Genomic DNA, 19,185 nt, shown 5'->3' with positions numbered 1-19,185 from the left:
CATGGTTTTCCTCTCCATGCAACACAAATTCAGGTTAGTTCCATCAAAAAGTCCTCCAGGAAGGATATTTCTCACAATGCTTCATCCAGGAGATCCCTTGTCTTCTGATTCAAAATTCCCTTGTCTTCTGGTTCAAAATCAAATGTTTACGAAATTGAACATGGATAGTTGTAAACTTAGAATTGGTACGGATTTTTCAACGTTGTTTATAAAATAAAATAAAATCTATTACCATTGGAAATTAACTTTGAATTTAAAGCTAAATATGAAAAAAAAAATCATTTAAAATTTTAAGTTTTGTAATATGTTAAAAAAAAAGAATTTTTGCTTCTTAACTTTTGCTCATCACTTAAGACTACGAAATCCGTATATTCATCTTCAATAAAATACTAAACACCTATCTTTACCGAGATATTTTTAATTTCGTACAAGAACTTTCTTTCGGTTCTACCTTTCCAAATAAAATGACACATATTCTAATTAAGTTTCACTTAAAATTTATTGTCATACAGACAAAATTTAATAGTTTTACAGACAAAATTATTATATATTATTTAAATTTATTCAACTTCATTAAATACCAACACAACTGTGAAATATTTCCCAACGTTTTGCTATAGAAATAATTAAATGTTAATGTTTTTTTGCTCATCCATCTGTTTAATTTGAAAATTTAAAAGTTTAAATTTCCAACACAATGCCTGCTTATCTGTATAATTTAATGTTTCTTATGTTAAAAGAAGTTTAACTAACAATTTTCATTTTATATGGATATTTTTTTGACACTCGGTGAGAAAATAATACGTGGTATTTTTTTGGCAAGAAATATTCCTTGGCTGAGGATGAAGCTTTGTTTTATTTAAATTTTATGCAAATGAAGAATATGAAAAACGCATACCATAACTACTATACACGGTATCATCAATTCGTGGATGCAAAATATATGCGTAAGTCATATACTTTCTTGAAAATAGATAATAGACTAGGGAAAAATTCTAGGAATTCATATTAAAATTGTTTATTGAATATGAGAATAATAATAAGGGGGAAGGATTTTGTATTTTCTATATTAAATTGTGCTCCCAATACTATGTATACCTATCAAATACGTTTTTGGAATAAATAGATGAATTTTTTAAGAAACATTTTCTTTTGATTTAAAAAATTGGAATGTGTATATTGATATATTTCAAAGTGAAATACATTCTTTATGGTATTTCTGTTAAAGCAATTCATTTAAAATAGTTTGAAAATGGCTAATGTACTTTAATGTAGAAATCAATATAAATTGTAATTAATCATTTAAAATAATATTTGGGCAATCAGACATAAAAACGCTGAGCAGGAAAAATGCAATTTTAATTTGATTAATCGATCACTTAAGATATGTACTTCTCTGTGGTCAGCACGTTACCTTTCCATCCACGTTACCTTTCCATCATGTAGGTTCTTAAGTCGAATTTATCATCATGTTCTTTACTGAAAAAACAAATTTTTCCTTTTAATCTGTTTTAAGGTTCAAAAAAATATTATGAGCTTTAACCCCACTTTTAATTTAATTTAATGAAACAGCATTTTTTGCACTATTGAAGCAATTTAAAGCAAAATTTTAAATCAAGAACAATTCTGTTAATCTTTCAAACGCTCTGCTAATGCAAAAAAGACTAAGACAAGATTATTTTTACTATTAAATATATCTAATGAACACATTTAATTTCGGCTAGCCGTACCAATATATCAATTATCATTACATTTTTAACCTTATACTTATATTTTTATAGTTATTTTTTACTTATATGAATCATCATTATAAGACATAATTTGCATGTTACAATGCCAGAAAACTACATTTTAAAATCTTTAGATATTCGTTGAATAATTCTTTATTTTGTTTATCACCACTTTGTTTTTCATACAACTTTAGTGACCAAGCTCTTTTTTTCTGCTTTGACCAGTAAGTCAAAAATCAAATCATGTGCCTGAGTTGATTCTCGACGGCGAAAGACGAAGACAATAATATTTTTAGGATGGCGTCCCAAGCAGCGTCATTACCAATAGGTTATCAAAATAATATTTAAGATCTTCTATCTAACAAATTTGTCTGCATTCACGAATACTGTCTCTCTAACCTTACCAATTTCTTTTTTAATTAAGACTTTCCTATTTTTCTGTCAATTTTTTTCTGCTTATAACTTTGGCTCGATGATTTGATTTTGCTAGTCTTCTTCATTTGTATCATAATAAACACATTTTGCCGTTTGCCATTGATATAGCTCAATACGTTAAGCATATTGTTACCTATAGTTCATAATACATTGATTCTGCATCTGTCCGGTCAACTTATTTCTGCTGAAAAGCAGCACCACTGCGCATGCTCCAACCAGCCACTAATCACTTGTGCACTGCGAGTCTAATTAAAAGAAAGAAGTTTACCGGGCAGCGAGGATAGCAAAATATATATTTTTTTCATGTCTTTTACTGGAGTTTGATGCAGCTAAGTTACATCCGCAGTTTTTACGCTGCAAACAAAACATTTAATGAATCATTTGCTATTTCTCTGTGTAACTAATAAGTCCATATCGGTTGTTTTTATTCCGGGTTAATGAAGTTTTAAAAGCACCAAAGGGAATGCAGGCATTTTCCTTTCGCTTATCTAAAATAACAATTAATTAGGTTTGTTATTATAAGCTTGCCTTTATTTAGACAGAGAAGTGAAAATTGTTAGACAGAATATCAAAACGCTTAGGGATTCCTTGACCTTTGTCTTATTTATGTTGTTCACAGTAATATAATAACTTTTACAAATTTAGGACAGAACTTTGTTAAAGGAAAATTTCAATTATGTCCCCGAAATTTGACTAAAGTAAACTAGATACATAACCCTAGCAAGAAAACTGAGAAAAGGTCAACTTAAGTTATGGAAACTAGGAGGAAAGTCTCTCAAATTAACGTGGCTTAGATGGTGTGCTCCATTACATCTCGATGCTTGCGAAACCAAGAACGCAGGGTGTGACGTCAGCCGGAAAATCATCCGAGTCGCGTTTAATTTCTCGCCTCGTGAGCAAATTGTGGGCGCGTTCGTCATCCTAAGACATTGCTTGAAAGGGGAGATGGGAAAAAAAGGAACAAAAATGTTATTCCAGTTATCTTAAGTTCCGCTATTTCCATATCTGCATACTGATTGAACCCTTCAACCGGTTATCACTCGATCTGCGAATGAAGTTCGAAACGACATCCTTTTTTGTCTGATTCTGAGTCACCAAAAGATTTTGCTTACTCCCCGGATAAATATCTACCACTTTATTTAAAAGTCTAGGAGATTTTGGAAAAGAAGAGCAAAACTTATCGATTTCCAACTCCTAACTGCAAAGAAAAATTCTCCACCCCCTATCCAGGCAGTATTCTATACATCTTAAAGCAGAAGAAATAGGAGCTTGGGCTTAGAGAGTAAATTCAGGTTTTCGGAAGCAGTGATTACAAGTGGGACTTCCGTATCTATAGATTGTGTCTTGGGGATGAGGGCGTGGATTTTCCGGTCGAAATAGTGGGATTTAATTTAAGCAAAAGTTGAAAGAAATACAAGGTACCGAAACAATAGTTCACTGATTTGTTATTAAAACGAGAGGAGCTAAAGTTTTTGCGCTTGAAAGCTGCAGCCAATTTTACTTTTCCTTTGAAATGAAGCTTGAAATAATCAAAGTAGAAAGAAATTGCTCGGAATAAATGAAAACTTTTCATTGTGTTTAGTGAATTTGTATTTTGATTAAATGGAATGAAAAAAAAGTTGTATTAACAAGGTACTTTTCAAATGGCAAAAGTTGAAACAAGTTTATTGTGCTAATATATACAGTAACGGTGTTCACTACAACATACCAATTATTTTAAATTTCGATGTTATTCATTCAATTTGCTTGAGGTACAAAACTTATTCAGATTTTATTCCAACAAAATTGCAATTTAGCACAAAACTGCGAAGAATAAAATAAGATTTATTTCGTATTATTTATTTATTTTTGGAAAGAATTCTGTAAATTTGTATTTAAATATTATAACTTTATTGCCAATTTTGTACAATATTTAATGCATTATTACTATGTTTTAAATATGTAATATAATCTAACTTAAAATACTTGAGTGATTTCACTATTTTGCCCCATATTTGAGAGGCAAAAAAAAATTTAATTTTCAGGTCAAAAATTTTGTATCTGTATTTATGCCTGAAATATTTCCTTACTAAAAATGAATGCCTAAAACAGTTACTTAAATAATCGTTTAGAAAAAATTATTATTCTTGATTAAGCCTATAGCGGAATAGCCAATTTATTGCTTAGCGAAATTTGAAATATGTATACTGATTAATACATGTAACAATAAATGCTGAATAAATTGCAAAAAATGAAAAAAAAATTATATGAAATTTTGGATACTAAGGTTTTAAAACTGTAATTATTTTATACTTCACTAACATGATGTGAAAGAAAAAATTTAAATTCCTAACCAAGGAGGGAGTTATAACAAAACTTAACATGCAGCCATCTTGGAAAAAATGCTGAATAAATTGCAATAAATTAAAGAAAGGTAGATAATATTTTAGATAATGAGATTTTAAAACTTTAATTACTTTATACTTCACTAACATGCTATGAAATAAAAAATTTGAATACCTAACCAAGGAGGGGGTTGCAACAAAACTTATCATACAGCCATCTTGGAAAAAAATGTAACTTTGCATCAAATACGGTATGCATTCTACACTGTTTCTGTAAGTGATACTGATTACATGGTAATCAAATGTTTCTGGCAAAATACTACGCCTGTCTAACACATAAACATTTTCTCAGGGAAGCAAAACCAACCTATTCCACAAGCTAGGAACCATTAAAAAGATATTATGTTATTTCAGTATCGAAAATTCTTTAGTGTCTCTTTTTAGACGTCGATATTCTAAATGAGATTGTCCACATTTATCTACTTAGATAAGAAACTATCCAAATTCAAATCTTTTGTTTTACCTCAAGGACTCGGGATATCATATTCTTATTTAATTTTTATTTTCTAGCCAGTTATAATGGTTTACCTTAGAGCCATCGTAGTTTAATTCGAATCAGGTCTAATTTTAACCTTGTCATCCTCATTTTAAATTGGTTACTTGAGTAATAACTGAGCTGATTTTAACCAATTTGCCAACATGTAAATTTAGTTATGTTAACTCCTAGTTTAAAACGGCCTACACCCAGCAATGACTCTTGCACAAGAGTAATCAGAAATGACTCTTGCGCCAAGAGTCATTTCTGGATATACCCCGTCTAAAACTATCAATCAATTATCAATCAATTTTTGCGCTATTATTATATTCAGATATTGGAAACACAATTTATCTTAACAAGTCACAGTCTTAAGCCAAGTATACAATCAGTAATGAAACTAACTCTACCGAGAAAATACGAAGTTATACTGAATCATTTGCGTATTGGTCCTACACGTATTACATATACGCCTACACTTATTACATATAAGCCAGTTTTACCAAGTAAAAACTTGGTGCGATTTTTTACCATAAAAAAATTGGATTTTATACCTCAATTTAATTTAATTTTTTAAATTATTGATAGCTCTTATTTAGCGTAGAGCTCGATTTTCAGACCAAGTTCATGGAGCGGTATAACCATTTCTGGCACTTGTGCCAAAAGCTCAAACTAAGTAAAACTACAATGTTCATTGACCATCAATAGTGGAGAGAACATCCCAAATATAATCGTAAAAACTTTAACTAGCTATTGTTTAGTTATGCATACAATTTATACAGGAAATATAAAGCGGCGTTGCTTTATATTTAAAGCATTATTAATTTGTATAGAAAGTGATGATGTTAGAATAAAAACTTTGTCTTCTCTTTTTCTGACATGAGAATCAATTTTAAGAAATTGTCAGATTCAGGATCTTATAGCAATCGAAATCTGCACCATACACTTAGACCAAAGTGCTTGCACTCTATGTAAACATATTGGCCAGTAGTCACACCACATAATATTTGGTGTTTCCACATTTACAGGCTCAAAGCTTGAGGCGATAGAGCCTTTTATGACTCTCGCAGCAGCAAGTCAAAAATTTGCATACTAACTACAATCTTAATTAAAATAAACACATAATTTCATATAAATTGAGTATATATATTTTTCTTTCTTGAATTGTTTAAAGTGAAAAATAAAATTCATGCAAAGTGCAAAATTCTTTAGAGGTATTTCCACAGTTGTTTTACTCATAGCTCATAAAATTAAAGTATTTACCAAAAATAATTATAAATATGTAATAATGCATGAAATTTCACAGCATTAAATATATGGATTCATAAAACTTTTACTCACATTAATTAAAAAAAACGTGTGAAATTATAATTTTTGATGATCTTTTCGACATATATTCACCCATTATATTGAAATGTTTCTTTCGTTAGAACTCAGCAGAAAATAGTTTATTTGAAAGAGACGAAGAAGAAATGAGTTATTCTCAACCTCATGCTCCCAAAACAAATCAATTACTGCAAACAATTGAACTCTTATGGTCCATCCTTATGTGTCCACTTAGTTTCGTTTCAGTAATGGCCATCAATAGAAAGATTAGGAATAAATTCCAAGAAATGAAGAAGTTCCTTTTAATCGAATAACCAGGAGACGTGCTGTCTAGCTGTAAGTAATTGTTCTCTACAAACCGAGAGCTAATCGTTAAAAAGAGTTTTGGGAAATGGTTGCTAATGATAGTTTTAGGGGGTATTGAACGTCACGTGAGTCATCACTCTTTTTGTTCGAAGTACTGATGATCTGTGGAAGGGTATTATGTAAGCCCGGGGTGTCCCCATTCGACCAGACTACACATCAGAATTATTTCTCATTCTTTATTATGTTTCGTTTTGGGAATATTACGCAATCATTCTGGGAAGATGTCTGGCTTTAAAATTATAGGAACCGCTATTACTTTGACCAGTGGAATTTTTGAGATGATTGCATCAGTGCGCTCGTAATAAAAATTTATAATTAAAAATAATAGTTCATTCAGAATATTACAATGTTGAATGTTACATCAGCTTAATTCAAGGATTTTATCTGTGGACGATAACTGTTTAATTTGCAGATATGTCTGAAATATCTCAGTAACGAATGAGAATACAAAAAATAAACTATAAAATGTTTAGAGAATTCTAATTGAAATAGAACAGTAAAACTAAAAATGTAAAGCTGTACTTCATCGAAAGATATTCTTGATGCATTGATGATGCAGGAACTTTTCTGTTAACCCTTTGACGCACATGGGACACCGGTAGTCCTTTTATACATTTTTTATGCATTTTTTTTTCTGATGATCTAATTACAAGCAAAATTATTTTTCTGATATTTTTTAATTATAAAAATTAGTCTTGTAGTTGTTGAGATGATTGCATCAGTGCGTTCGTAATAAAAATTTAGAATTAAAAATAATAGCTCATTTAGAATATTACAATGTTGAATGTTACATCAGCTTAATTTAAGGATGTGGACGATAACTGTTTAATTTGCAAATATGCCTGAAATATGTCAATAACGAATGAGATTACAAAAGAAACTATAAAAAGTTTAGAGAATTCTAATTGAAGTAGAACAGTAAAAATAAAAATGAAAAGCAGGACTTCATCGAAAGATATGCTTGATGCATTGATGATGCAGGAACTTTTCTGTTAACTCTTTGACACACGTGGGACACCAGTGCTTCTTTTATACATTTTTTATAAATTTTTTTGACTCTCTAATTACGAGCAAAAATATATTTTTGATATTTTTTAATTATGAAAATTAGTCTTGTAGTTACCAAAAAATCTGTAAAATTATCGGAATATAACTTGTATTGATATCTAAAATAAAAAAAAGTAATTTGAAAACCAGTTTTTTTCATTCATATTCCAAAATTTATAAATAATTAATTTTATAAATTAAAGAAATTTTAATGATGAAAAATTGCTTTTGTTAGATCAAAATAACTGCAAATTTGAAAAATTATGGTTTGGAAATAAGCTGTGTTTTGAAGATTATTCTTTTAACGCAGAAAAAGACATCAGTGTTAATGTTGTATTTTATAAGCATAATTTATTAAAATGTTAAACATAATATATTTTACTTATTTTGACCTAAATTAATACATAATGAAAACATTATGAAAAATATGTTTGATGAAAAAAATTCTGCTTCAGAGAGTTAATAATTGTTAAACGAAACAAAAGTGTTATTCGTGTCCCAAAGCTAATTTGGAAAAAATACATAAACTATTGAACTGAATATCCTGTACTGCATTCATGTTATTCATCAATTTCAATTCTAATTCTCTAATCTTTTTTCAATTTACTTGAAGACAAATTTTGTGTTAATATTGCTTTTGTGTTAATATTGCTTCTTAAATTTAACTTTAAATTTGACTTCGATTTTATTTTTTTTGTTTTTCAGTTACATCGTCATTTATATTTTTAAAAAATTTTTATTTCACAGTATGATTGGAATGCAAAAGAGTTATTTTATTCATATTACTACATAAATATAAAATTATTTGATTTGTGCAGTATTGCAAAAGCGTAAAATTGTTCCTAATTGCTCCTATGGCGCTGAAGCGCTCATCAGTAAAATTTAATACTTTGTTTAATCATTTAAAAACTAAGATTTTTTTTAATATTGAATATGCTGTCAACGGCTTTCTGACGTTTCGTTTGCGAATATTTAGTTTTTTGAAGCGTGAAAGTATTAATGAAATAAATGTTTAAATAATTGAAAAATAAAAACTCAATTTAATGTAAAAAGTTTGGAAAAATTTCGGAATTAAAAAATAGAAGAATGTTTGAAAAAAACAGAAAAAAAGGAAAGCTCTAAAAAAAGTTGACTAAAAAAAGAAAAGGAATAATTGTCACGTACAAGACAGTCGATAAAGAATAGTATTTTAATTAAAAAAATAAGTATTTATAAAAAAATATTTTTTCGTGTTCTTTAAAGCAGCAATTTATTTAATGTTAAAATTAATAAAACAAGACTCAGTCTCTAATCATTTTCGAATATTATTTATAAATATTATTTTTAAAAAAAAAACTGCTGACAAGTATAGTAAAATGAATTGTGAAAAACTATAATTCTTTCAAATGCATAAATTGGTGCCTTACGTGTTTGAAAGAACGCGTAAAAAAGACGCACTCAATTTAAAACCAATTTTCTGAAGTAAATCAGATTGTAATAGACATATTAATGCGTAAATATGTAAAAAATGAAAAGAAAATACATAAATTCGAATATTTTTTTCCAGTAAATAAATCATAAAACTCTTTTCTTTTCTAACAAACGCGCTTGATGCATCAACAAAATTTAAAACAATCATTAAATTACAAGAGTAAAATTTATTATAACACTTTCAAAGTGGAATTTATTTGATGTTGGAATTCAGGGAACAAGTTTAAAATACTGTACTTTTTAAATCTTATTTAAAACCCAGATAAGTATAATAAAATAAGCAATATGCAAAATTAATTTTCAAAAATAATGAATACTAAAATATGTACAATAATGTATACATATCTTTTTATTCTGACACTTTTTCTGGTAAATAAAATACTTCTTTTTTATAAACAAATATTTTAATGCGTCAATAAAATAATCATTAAATGGCAACAGCGAAATTTATTTAATGTTTAAATTAAAGAAACAGGATTTAAATTACATATGCTTATAAATTTTAATTCGAACGAGTATAATAAACTCTAATAAAACGCAGTCGTTGTTTCACATGTTCAAAAAACACTAAATTGAGAGCTAGTTTTCTTAAATAATGCAGATTGGAGTAATTCAGTAGTCTGGAGATTTTATTGTAGACGTAAAATGCCTGCATGAAAAAAAAGATACATTTAGATTTGAATATTTTATCCGGGAAATAAAAGTGTAAATCACTTTTTATTGTAGAATAAATAAACTTTATGTATGAAAAAAAAATTTAATCACAAAATAGTTCAAAAATTAGCTGAATTTTGAAAATTATTTATAAAATGAAATACTCTTTAGTAATTTTTCTTAATCTTAATTTAAGTCAGATTACTAATGTTTATTCTAATTCAAACAGCTATCATTAAGAAAAATATTATTTAAATAAAGAACATATTCTTTAAACAAGCTCATCAAGTGTGTGAAATACACAGCTGTCTGTGTTTTTAATTTTTACCAAGTCTACATCGCTTTTAGTCTACATCGCTATATTGCTCTCGCTTCTGAGAGTTAATTTTAAATAACTAAACATTAAATGGGGATATAAATTTGTATTAGAGCATAAAATAAATCTATTGAAATTTCTCTTTGGCAAAATTTTAAAAGCCGTTATATTATACTAATTTGATTTACAATGATGTTTTAAATTCAACATTAGTTTAATAAAAGGAATATCCATTAAATTGACAGATAAGTTAATTTAAATAAAGAGATCAATTTCAGTAGTTGTAGCTCAGTTGTAATGTTTTTGATAAAGAATATTTTTAAAAAAAAGAATTGTTAGTTTGTTCATATAAATGGGTTCAGTATATTTAAAATATATATTTAAACTATTTACGCATACTTTAAAACTTTATATTTCAAATTTTCCATATTTAATTTCTCTTACAGTTTGATCTAATTTGCAGTTTCGTTTGTATAAAATACTTTAAATATCTATAAAGTCTGGCTAGACCCACCTGATCCGGGGAGTTATAGACTGCAGGTGAACTTTACTATTAAATTGGACTTTTATGTAAGGACGTGGCTTATTTTTTATATTAAACTAAATTTGGAATTAGTTTTGGCTAAACTCAATTGAAAAACTATTTCAAATTTGATTTTAGTCTAATTCAATACGAAAATTAAAAAGAAAAAAACATTTTTGGACATAAATATCAGGCACCTTGTATAGGTTATAAATTGTACTTTTTATATAGTGTACCTACTAAATAGCTTATAGATTCTAAACTGCTATTTCTTTAAATTTTATTTTAATCTAATTTTATTAAGGGTATAAAAATATATAGGAGAAAAATTTATCACTTGTTTACAGATTTTAAAGTTATAGTATGGTAAGCTAACTAGCGTTTTCTTAAAACTAAAAATGAAACTGGCGGCAAAATCTCTAAAAGAACATTCGAAAACTGTCAAGTTCTCTGCCATTGAAAATAAAAAATAAAAAACATTCAAAAACTCACCTCTTTACCGTTCTAATTATTTAAAAAAAGATTTCTGTTAGAGAATCTCTTCGAAGGATTTTCGTTCTTAGAATACCAAATTGGAGCGTTTCAAAACCAAACATCATTATGACCAGAAGATTTTTTAGTTCCAGGAGGAAGCTTAAGCTCCCCTCTTTTGACTCCTCTCTCCCTCCCAATAAATTCGAGATGGTGGCTAAAGCTAAACCCGGGGGAAGGGTTTAATATTTTTGTAGGGGCCCAGAAATATGAATGAATATATTGGGCCTAAACACCTACTTTTTTAAAAAAATTATTGCTTTTCCCTAAATAATTTGGTATTTAGTTATTTTTTTCCGGCACAAGAATTGGTCCAAATTGAAATTTTAAATTGACAATTGCATTTTTCAAAAAGAAGTTGCGTTTTTTAATGTTGCTTATCAATTTTTTATAGTTGTAGCATTTTCCCTTAACCAGACTTTTAATTTTGACCAAGTGTTGAGCGTGGTACATCCATCTTTGGCTCTTACTCAAAAAATTTAAAGCTAACTAACGTTTGCCTATAAAGCACTTCATTAGATTTTTAAGTTTTTATCCAATGATATTTAAATAAGTTACGAATCCTTATTCATCCATGCATGTAGCCAACTGAATATTTAACCCATTAATTTATTTTAAATGAAAAAATTAATAACGTTTATTTGCACTCATTAATTCGTCTTTAATTGTTATAATTATTCAACTTTACTCCCTTCGGTAATATGCTTTGTGTATGTTAAATTCGTAGGCCGGGATAGCCTGGTCGTTAAGGGGCTGGGCCCATATCTGAGAGTTCGTGGGTTCGAACCCCGCCTGCCGAAGACTCCCTGTGCAGGTAAGTGACTAATGCACATTAAATTTGTCGAGTCCCAAAAATCCTCCGTGTTCCCATATCAAATCAATACCTCTGGGGGTGCTGGATTGGAGATCGATCGTTCTCTGATTCAGGTCAAAATTACAATCTGGGGACGAATTAATGGATATATGAATGGGTCCGCCCTATAAACGGGTGTGACGTTCGGTGTGGCAGCAGTCGAATTCTTGGCCGTAGATGGTGCCACAGGAAAACAAGAACAATCACACCCCCGCTGCCTAAACAGGCATATGTTAGCAACAACATATTAAATTCGTAAAATTTTATCTAGAACTTTTTTAAAAGAAAATGTACATGAATATTTGGAGATTTTAAAATTTTTTTCGAATATTAGTTTTCTCAACAAAAACATATTTTTATATATCACTAAATTGCAATGTATACAAAGTCTCATAAAATGATTACATATCGCTCATGGGCTGCAATATTGGCACAACTCAAAAAACACGCGTTTTGGATTAAGAACTGGTGTAAATGTTAAAATACACATTCTTTCTGCTGCAATGCTAGCACAACTCATAATTCAACTTGAAGGTAATCTTCGTTTCAGCAAACGAAAGCATTTATTATGCATTTTCCTTAGAAATGAAAACTTTAAACCCCCTTATCTCAAAACATGATTTTTTGAGTTGTGCCGCTATTGCAGCCCATGAGCGTTATTACTTGAATATAACAATATTGTTTTAAAATGAAATACTATAAGCCTTGTAGGATCAATAATTCGTTGTATATATATAATCTACAAAGATAAATTCTTTTTTCATCAGTTTGAAACATTAAAGTGGAAAAAAAAACATTTTCTCCCATTTCTATAAATAAAGCGATTAACTTAATCAAATTTATTATTTTTATTAAAAATTCTTGTCTTTTATATAGAAAGTTAAGCCCTTTAAAAAGTAGAATTCTAACATTAATAGTACGATTTCTTTCTTCAAAAAATAGGCTTGAAATAAATAGGCTGGTATAGAAATCCTCGCGCTCCTACGGTCTATTGGCATTTTATATAGTAAATAGCTGTTTTTATCTGATTTTATTCACTTTTTTAATTTAATAGCCAGGTACCATTTTACCTATTTCGTGCATTTTACATTAATCTGATTTTATTTATTTTTAAATATACATGTGTTGCTATTTATAGTTTTTTTTTCATGTATTTCATAAAGATAATATTGTAACATTTATTTTACCTTTTGATCTATTTTAATATTTTAATATGATGATTGGTGCAGATCCTAATTCGGATCTTTTGCCGTTAAACTCTACAATTAACTTAACTTAGATTGGGCGTTCTGCATGCTCATTACCTACTCAATCACAAGAGCCTCCGTACCATAGTACCATAAAAACATTTGTTGTTTTTTTCTATTTGAAGACAAGTGTTTTTATAAAATAAACTAATATAAATATTTAAAAAAATCGATATTAAAAACAAAATATTTTTTCTGCTTATAGTACTGAATAAAGCATGAACTGTTTTTAATTGTGCAATTTTCATTCTTAGTGCTATTTTCTCCTGTAGTGTAAAGCTGAAAGACTGATTAAATTTTAATACTTAAAATTAATACTAATCTCATTTTAGTTAACTCAGCATATAAAATCAATTCCATTATTTTCAGAATTAAATTAATTTAATAAATATTTTCTTTTTACTCCTAGTCTTCTCATAAAGTGTTTTCTAACATTTTTGAAAAAAAAAACGCAATTCCAAAATAGCTCTCAACAAATTTTAAACTACGCCTAAAATAATTATTTCATCTTTTTGCCTCAATCTGAATAAATATTTGAAGTATTAAATAACTCTAAATGAAAGATTTGATATGGTTTATTTACGTGCATTAAATTATTAATTTAACTTCTCTTCGTATTAATTATTCTTTATAATTCCCGTCGACAATATATTTACGTAGATTTAATTCATTATATATTAACTAGAGGATTTGTGAAGAAAATAAATATAGAAAGTTTAGTGTATTTAATAGTTCATTTTTTATTCTCTTTTAATTTAAGCGTTTTTAACAACAGAAACAATTTTATCTTTTAGTTGTTTGAGTATTTCACTTTGTGTTCAAAGTCTTTTAAAACGATTACAAATAAGTTGGGTATATTTTCAAGAGTAACATATTTAAGATTGAATAGTTTCATTTTGAAATAAAAAATGAAAAATAATATTTCCACTTTTTTTTGAAAATTACGGTTCTTGAAAATAACGAATTCCTTTGTTTTATACTGTTGAATAAAACATAAACTCTCTTTTTCTTTTAATCCCACAATTTTTAGCCTCTCCTGGAGAATTTTTTTTCTGCCTTGTAAAGCTGAAATTTAATCTCAAATTTATTTCTTCTGTCAGTAAGAAAAAGAAAATACTTTTTTGTCTGATATCAAGCACTTAAGAAGAAACTTGCGGCAAATTACCTTCTAGAATCTAGTCAAGGTGTAACATTTCCGAGGAAAAAAAGAATCTTTTTTGAGATTTTATTTCTTTTGATATAGTGCCTTGAAGGCGAGTATTTTCAATTATTTGTCAGTTTTATTTGTTAAATATTTACAACTTACAAAACCCTATAGATAATTTTGAAAAGTTAATTTTTATTTTTAACGAATAAAGCAGCATTTTGTTAATATTTTTCTTATGAAGTTATCTTCGAATAAGGAAGAAATAATTTCTTGTTCAGCATTGTAAATGTGGTGACTGTATTAAAATGGTTTAAATCCAGTAATCAAAAAGCGATTCGACAATTTTTTACTGCATGTGGCATATGGAATTAATATTTCTCAAAAAAATATTTTGTAAATCTGTATCTATGCACGAAATATCAAAGTGCATATATATATATATATATAAATATAAAGATATATATAAAGCAATTCATATACACCATTTTATTAGTATTTTACAAAACGAAAGTTTGATAATATCACCCACACTTTTATAACACACTTTTTCGAAAAATAATTTTTTAGTATTATTTCAGTTTTTCCACAGTTTTTCTAAACATTCATAATATTACTGAAAAATTATGAATTAGGTTTTAACGGGTTGATTTATGTTTTTGGAACTACTGTTGGTGCTGAGGATTTTGACGAAGACTATTTAGACTTAACGAAATGTAGCTTAATAAGTAACAATAATTTATTAAGCTTTTAATAATTATAATATTGAGTGTATAAATAGTTTTAGCATTAAATAATTAAAAGATTTTCTATAATTTTAAAATGAACAATCTAAATCGTATATAAAAAAAAAATAATATGTATACATTTGATTCGCTGAGTCAGAAAACCAGTCAACTCACTTTTTTTCAAAATTGAGATTCCTGCATTTTTAGGTTTAGCTGGCGTTAAAACATAGCTAGTATATAAAAAATTCATTTCTACCAGCTTGGTATAGTATATTTTGTGCAGTAAAAAATGCTCTCTCTATACATATATAGAATTTGATACTTATCCATTCAGTTTTTTGTCTCTCCTGTAAATATAGTTTTTTTTTTAGATGACCAGTTTTTAAACTCATTGATTCATTTATATGATATTGACCTGCAGCCAGACTTAAGAATAGAATCATAATTGTTAAAATTAAAACTATTTAGTTAGTATGATATTTCATATGTTTTATAAAATACATCTAAAATGAAGATCAGTATTTAAAAATAAAAAAATTGGAGAAGGAATTTTGCTGGCAATTATTATTGGTTTTAAAAATAATTTGCGCCAAAAGAAAAATAATGCATACAATTTAGCACAAAAATATTTATCGCCTTCATTAGAGCTTAAAAAGACTCTTAAATATAAAAACAAACGGAATTGAAGTCTGTGCATTCTTCTGAAAAAAATACAAACATTGAATAAAAATATTGATTTGAATAATAAAAATTTCCTATGCCATTTTCAGATAGCAGCTTTCAGAGTGTTTTGAAAAAGGTAGAGTATAGAATAAAAATATATTTTTGCCAGTCTCAAAATCAAATTTTGAGTCGATTCGCTACCATTACTTTCTTTTCACCGAAATGTAAAACTAAATCTAGGAAATGGATTCGGGTATGTGAGGTGTGGAATACGCAAAAAGTGTTACAAACTTTAGACACAAGATTCATCGACATGTTTTCTTAAGATATCGAAAAATTTTAGTAATAAAAATAGTTTGTATTTCAAAATATCCTTTTTTTTTTCAAAGCAACTGCAAAAATATTTTGAGTTACATAATTATTAAGTTTTGAGGCTTGAACATAGTAATCATGGCATGATTTTGAAAAATTATGCTGTATATTTTATGTATTTAATTCTTTTTTACAGTTTTTTGAAGATTATATCGATGCAAGAAATAACTATAAATTGTAAAATTATTCGGCAAATGTATGTCGTGATATAAAAACCATTTCTTACTGGAAATACTTCTATTTTGAATCTATTTTCTTAAATGTGTAGAAGGTTTTATTTTTTACAAATTGCGTCATAAAACTGCAATTAAATTCTTCTTACCTCTTACCAAAATTGCAAGTGAACTAAATTTATTAAAACCAAAGTTCTAAATATGCAGTAAATGCTTATCAGCTGAAAAAAATTAATACGTACCAACTGTCAAAACCACCTTTTAAAATTTTTCTGTTTTTAACACGTTGAAAACCATGCTAATTTTATATGGCTTGCCCACCTGGCCAAATAGTAAATAACTACAAACTAAATTTGCAAATATTAGACAGATTTTGCTAGTTTTTGAATGGGTTTAGTATGACCAATCTGAAAAAAGTGGTGAATTATATAAGCCTACGAATTGTTTAGAAATAGTGGTGGATAAAAATCTACTAAATTGAATTTATTAAACCAAGAATCACAATTAATAAACTATCACTTGAAAATATTTATTTGCTGTCAGGCGCAAGTTGGCATCTCTGTGTATATAAATAAAACTATTTTTGTGTGTTCTATATTGCATTAATTTAGTCAAACCATTTTAGTAACGATAAAAATATAAAAAAATTAAAAGCATTAAAAATTTACTCGAATTATTTGTTTCTAATAATCTTGGCTTCGCCGGTCACCAGGGACCCCCGTCGCGCTATGAACAAACTCAGTGCCTGTCACCGGTGACCCCCATGGTATTCAACGTATTAGAACACATAACCAAGTGGGTAACCATTTTCTTATATGATATGACGTGCGAAGTTTGGACTGCCATCTTCTTCTTCTTCTTGCTTGAGCTTGTCAGATATGTGGCACCTCTGCACATGTTGCATTTTGTACCATACTCCAAGCCCAATTTTTCCTAGTTCCATTGTCTCGGGTCGCCTACTTTATTAATATAGTCTGACAGTCCCTTAATGGAATTAAGGTGAAGCTCTTTAGGATAGGGATTGCCTAAGGTAGTGAGGCGCGTAAGGGCGAGGGCATCACATTCGTATAGGATGTGATGTGCTGATTCTACCGCTTCACGGCATTTCCGACATATTGGTTCTTGTTCGAAAAGTCCCAATCTATGTAGATGTTTCCTGAAATGATAATGCCCAGTGATGAAGCCTACAATTGTTTGAATCTTCAATCTTGGGAGCCTAAGAATTTCAGAAGCAATTTTTGCAGAAGGGCTGCTGATCATGCTTTTAGCATGTTTTTGTCCAGGAGAATTGCGCCAAACTTTGTTCATCTCCTGTTTTTCCCATTTTAGGACGGCCTTCTTTGCAGTCTTCATATTGATTCCACAGAAGGGTTCCGTTCCTATTGGATTGAAAGAGGATCCCTGTTTTGCGAGTTCATCAGCTCTTTCATTACCATCAATTCCCATATGCCCTGGTACCCAAATAAGAATGATTTTATTCCTTTTTGCCAGTTCTATTAGGAGATTCTTGCATTCCAGAACAATTTTTGATTTTACTTGAAATGAGTAAAGAGCCATCAAGGCTGCTTGACTGTCGCTGAAAATAGGAATCCGCTTACCATGGTAGCCTTTCTTAATATTTATCTGCAGACAGTTTACAATAGCAAGTACCTCCGCCTGAAAGACAGTAGCATACTCCCCAAGACCTTCAAAAAGGTTGAATCTTGGTGACAAGCCACAGACACCCAGTTGAGAGGTTACCTTTCTTTGATCCATCGGTATACCAGATTAGATCATCATTTTTTGTATCGATCGTGTTGTTATCCCATTCTTCTCTGGTAGGAAAAACTACTTCAAATGGTCTTTCAAACACGTACTTTCTCTCCATGCAGTCAGAAGGCATAAGGAGAGTTGGATGGTAAATTTTCTTAGTAATACTGGTATGACCTCCAGAAGAGGGCTTGTCATACCATTGATATTGCAATTTCATTCTATATGCAGTCATTCTGGCAGAGCTGCACATGAAGATATCTAAAGGAGTCAGGTCCAGAATTGCCTCAAGTGCTCTGGTAGGGGCTGTGGACATTGCACCTGTGATACACAAGCAGGCCAGTCTTTGCAGACTTCCCAGCTTGTCCTTCACAGTTTTCTGTTCCACTTTACACCACCATATCACTGAAGCATATGTGAAAGCAGGCCTGACAATTGCTGTGTACATCCAAAGCATCATTTTTGGTTGTAATCCCCAGTTTTTACCAAGCATGCGTCTGCACATCATTATGCATTTTTTTGCTTGATTGATTTTGTAATCAACATGTTTATTCCAGGTGAGTTTTTGGTCAAGAATTAAGCCTAAAAATTTCACCTCAGAGGCAATATTGATTTCAGCGTTAAAAAGTTTTGGGATAAAAAAGCCTTCCCTTTTTATTTTACGAGTGAATGGTACTAGATTGGTCTTCTGTGGATTTATGTCCAGATTCCTCTCCCTGCACCATTTGCTTACATAACTTAGAGCGTTTTGCATAAGTTGGCAAGTTATGTGAAAATCTTTGCCAAGGATGAGTATGACAATGTCATCCGCATATTCCTGGGTATAGTAGCCTGTATTATTTAGATGTTTGATTAGGCTATTTACAACCAGATTCGAACATTGTGAACAGCCGCTGGTTGTTTTCTTTTCTAATGTCTCGTTGAAGATATTCATTTGAATGGCTCTATCCATAAGTAGGGACTTAATCCATAAACATAAAGTTTGGTCTATCCCTGTTT

General features: G+C 29.2%; 1 protein-coding gene across 1 annotated transcript; it reads right to left on the bottom strand.

Moving 5' to 3' along the window:
* Positions 1-17,370: 17,370 nt before the first annotated feature.
* Positions 17,371-17,994, bottom strand: LOC147801351 (uncharacterized). Its single transcript, XM_087154473.1, has one exon. The coding sequence runs from the start codon at positions 17,992-17,994 to the stop codon at positions 17,371-17,373; it is 624 nt and encodes a 207-aa protein (XP_087010599.1).
* Between the last annotated feature and the right edge of the window lie 1,191 nt (positions 17,995-19,185).

This window comes from Parasteatoda tepidariorum, chromosome 11 (assembly GCF_982258835.1).
Source record: "Parasteatoda tepidariorum strain Cologne lab strain chromosome 11, Ptep-v5.0, whole genome shotgun sequence".
Classification (NCBI taxonomy): Eukaryota; Metazoa; Arthropoda; class Arachnida; order Araneae; family Theridiidae; genus Parasteatoda; species Parasteatoda tepidariorum.
This window is presented reverse-complemented; position numbering and strand designations above follow the sequence as displayed.

Coding starts and splice junctions, on each gene's coding strand:
- LOC147801351 (XM_087154473.1), bottom strand. CDS start 17,994: ATGGCTCTTTACTCATTTCAAGTAAAATCAAAAATTGTTCTGGAATGC.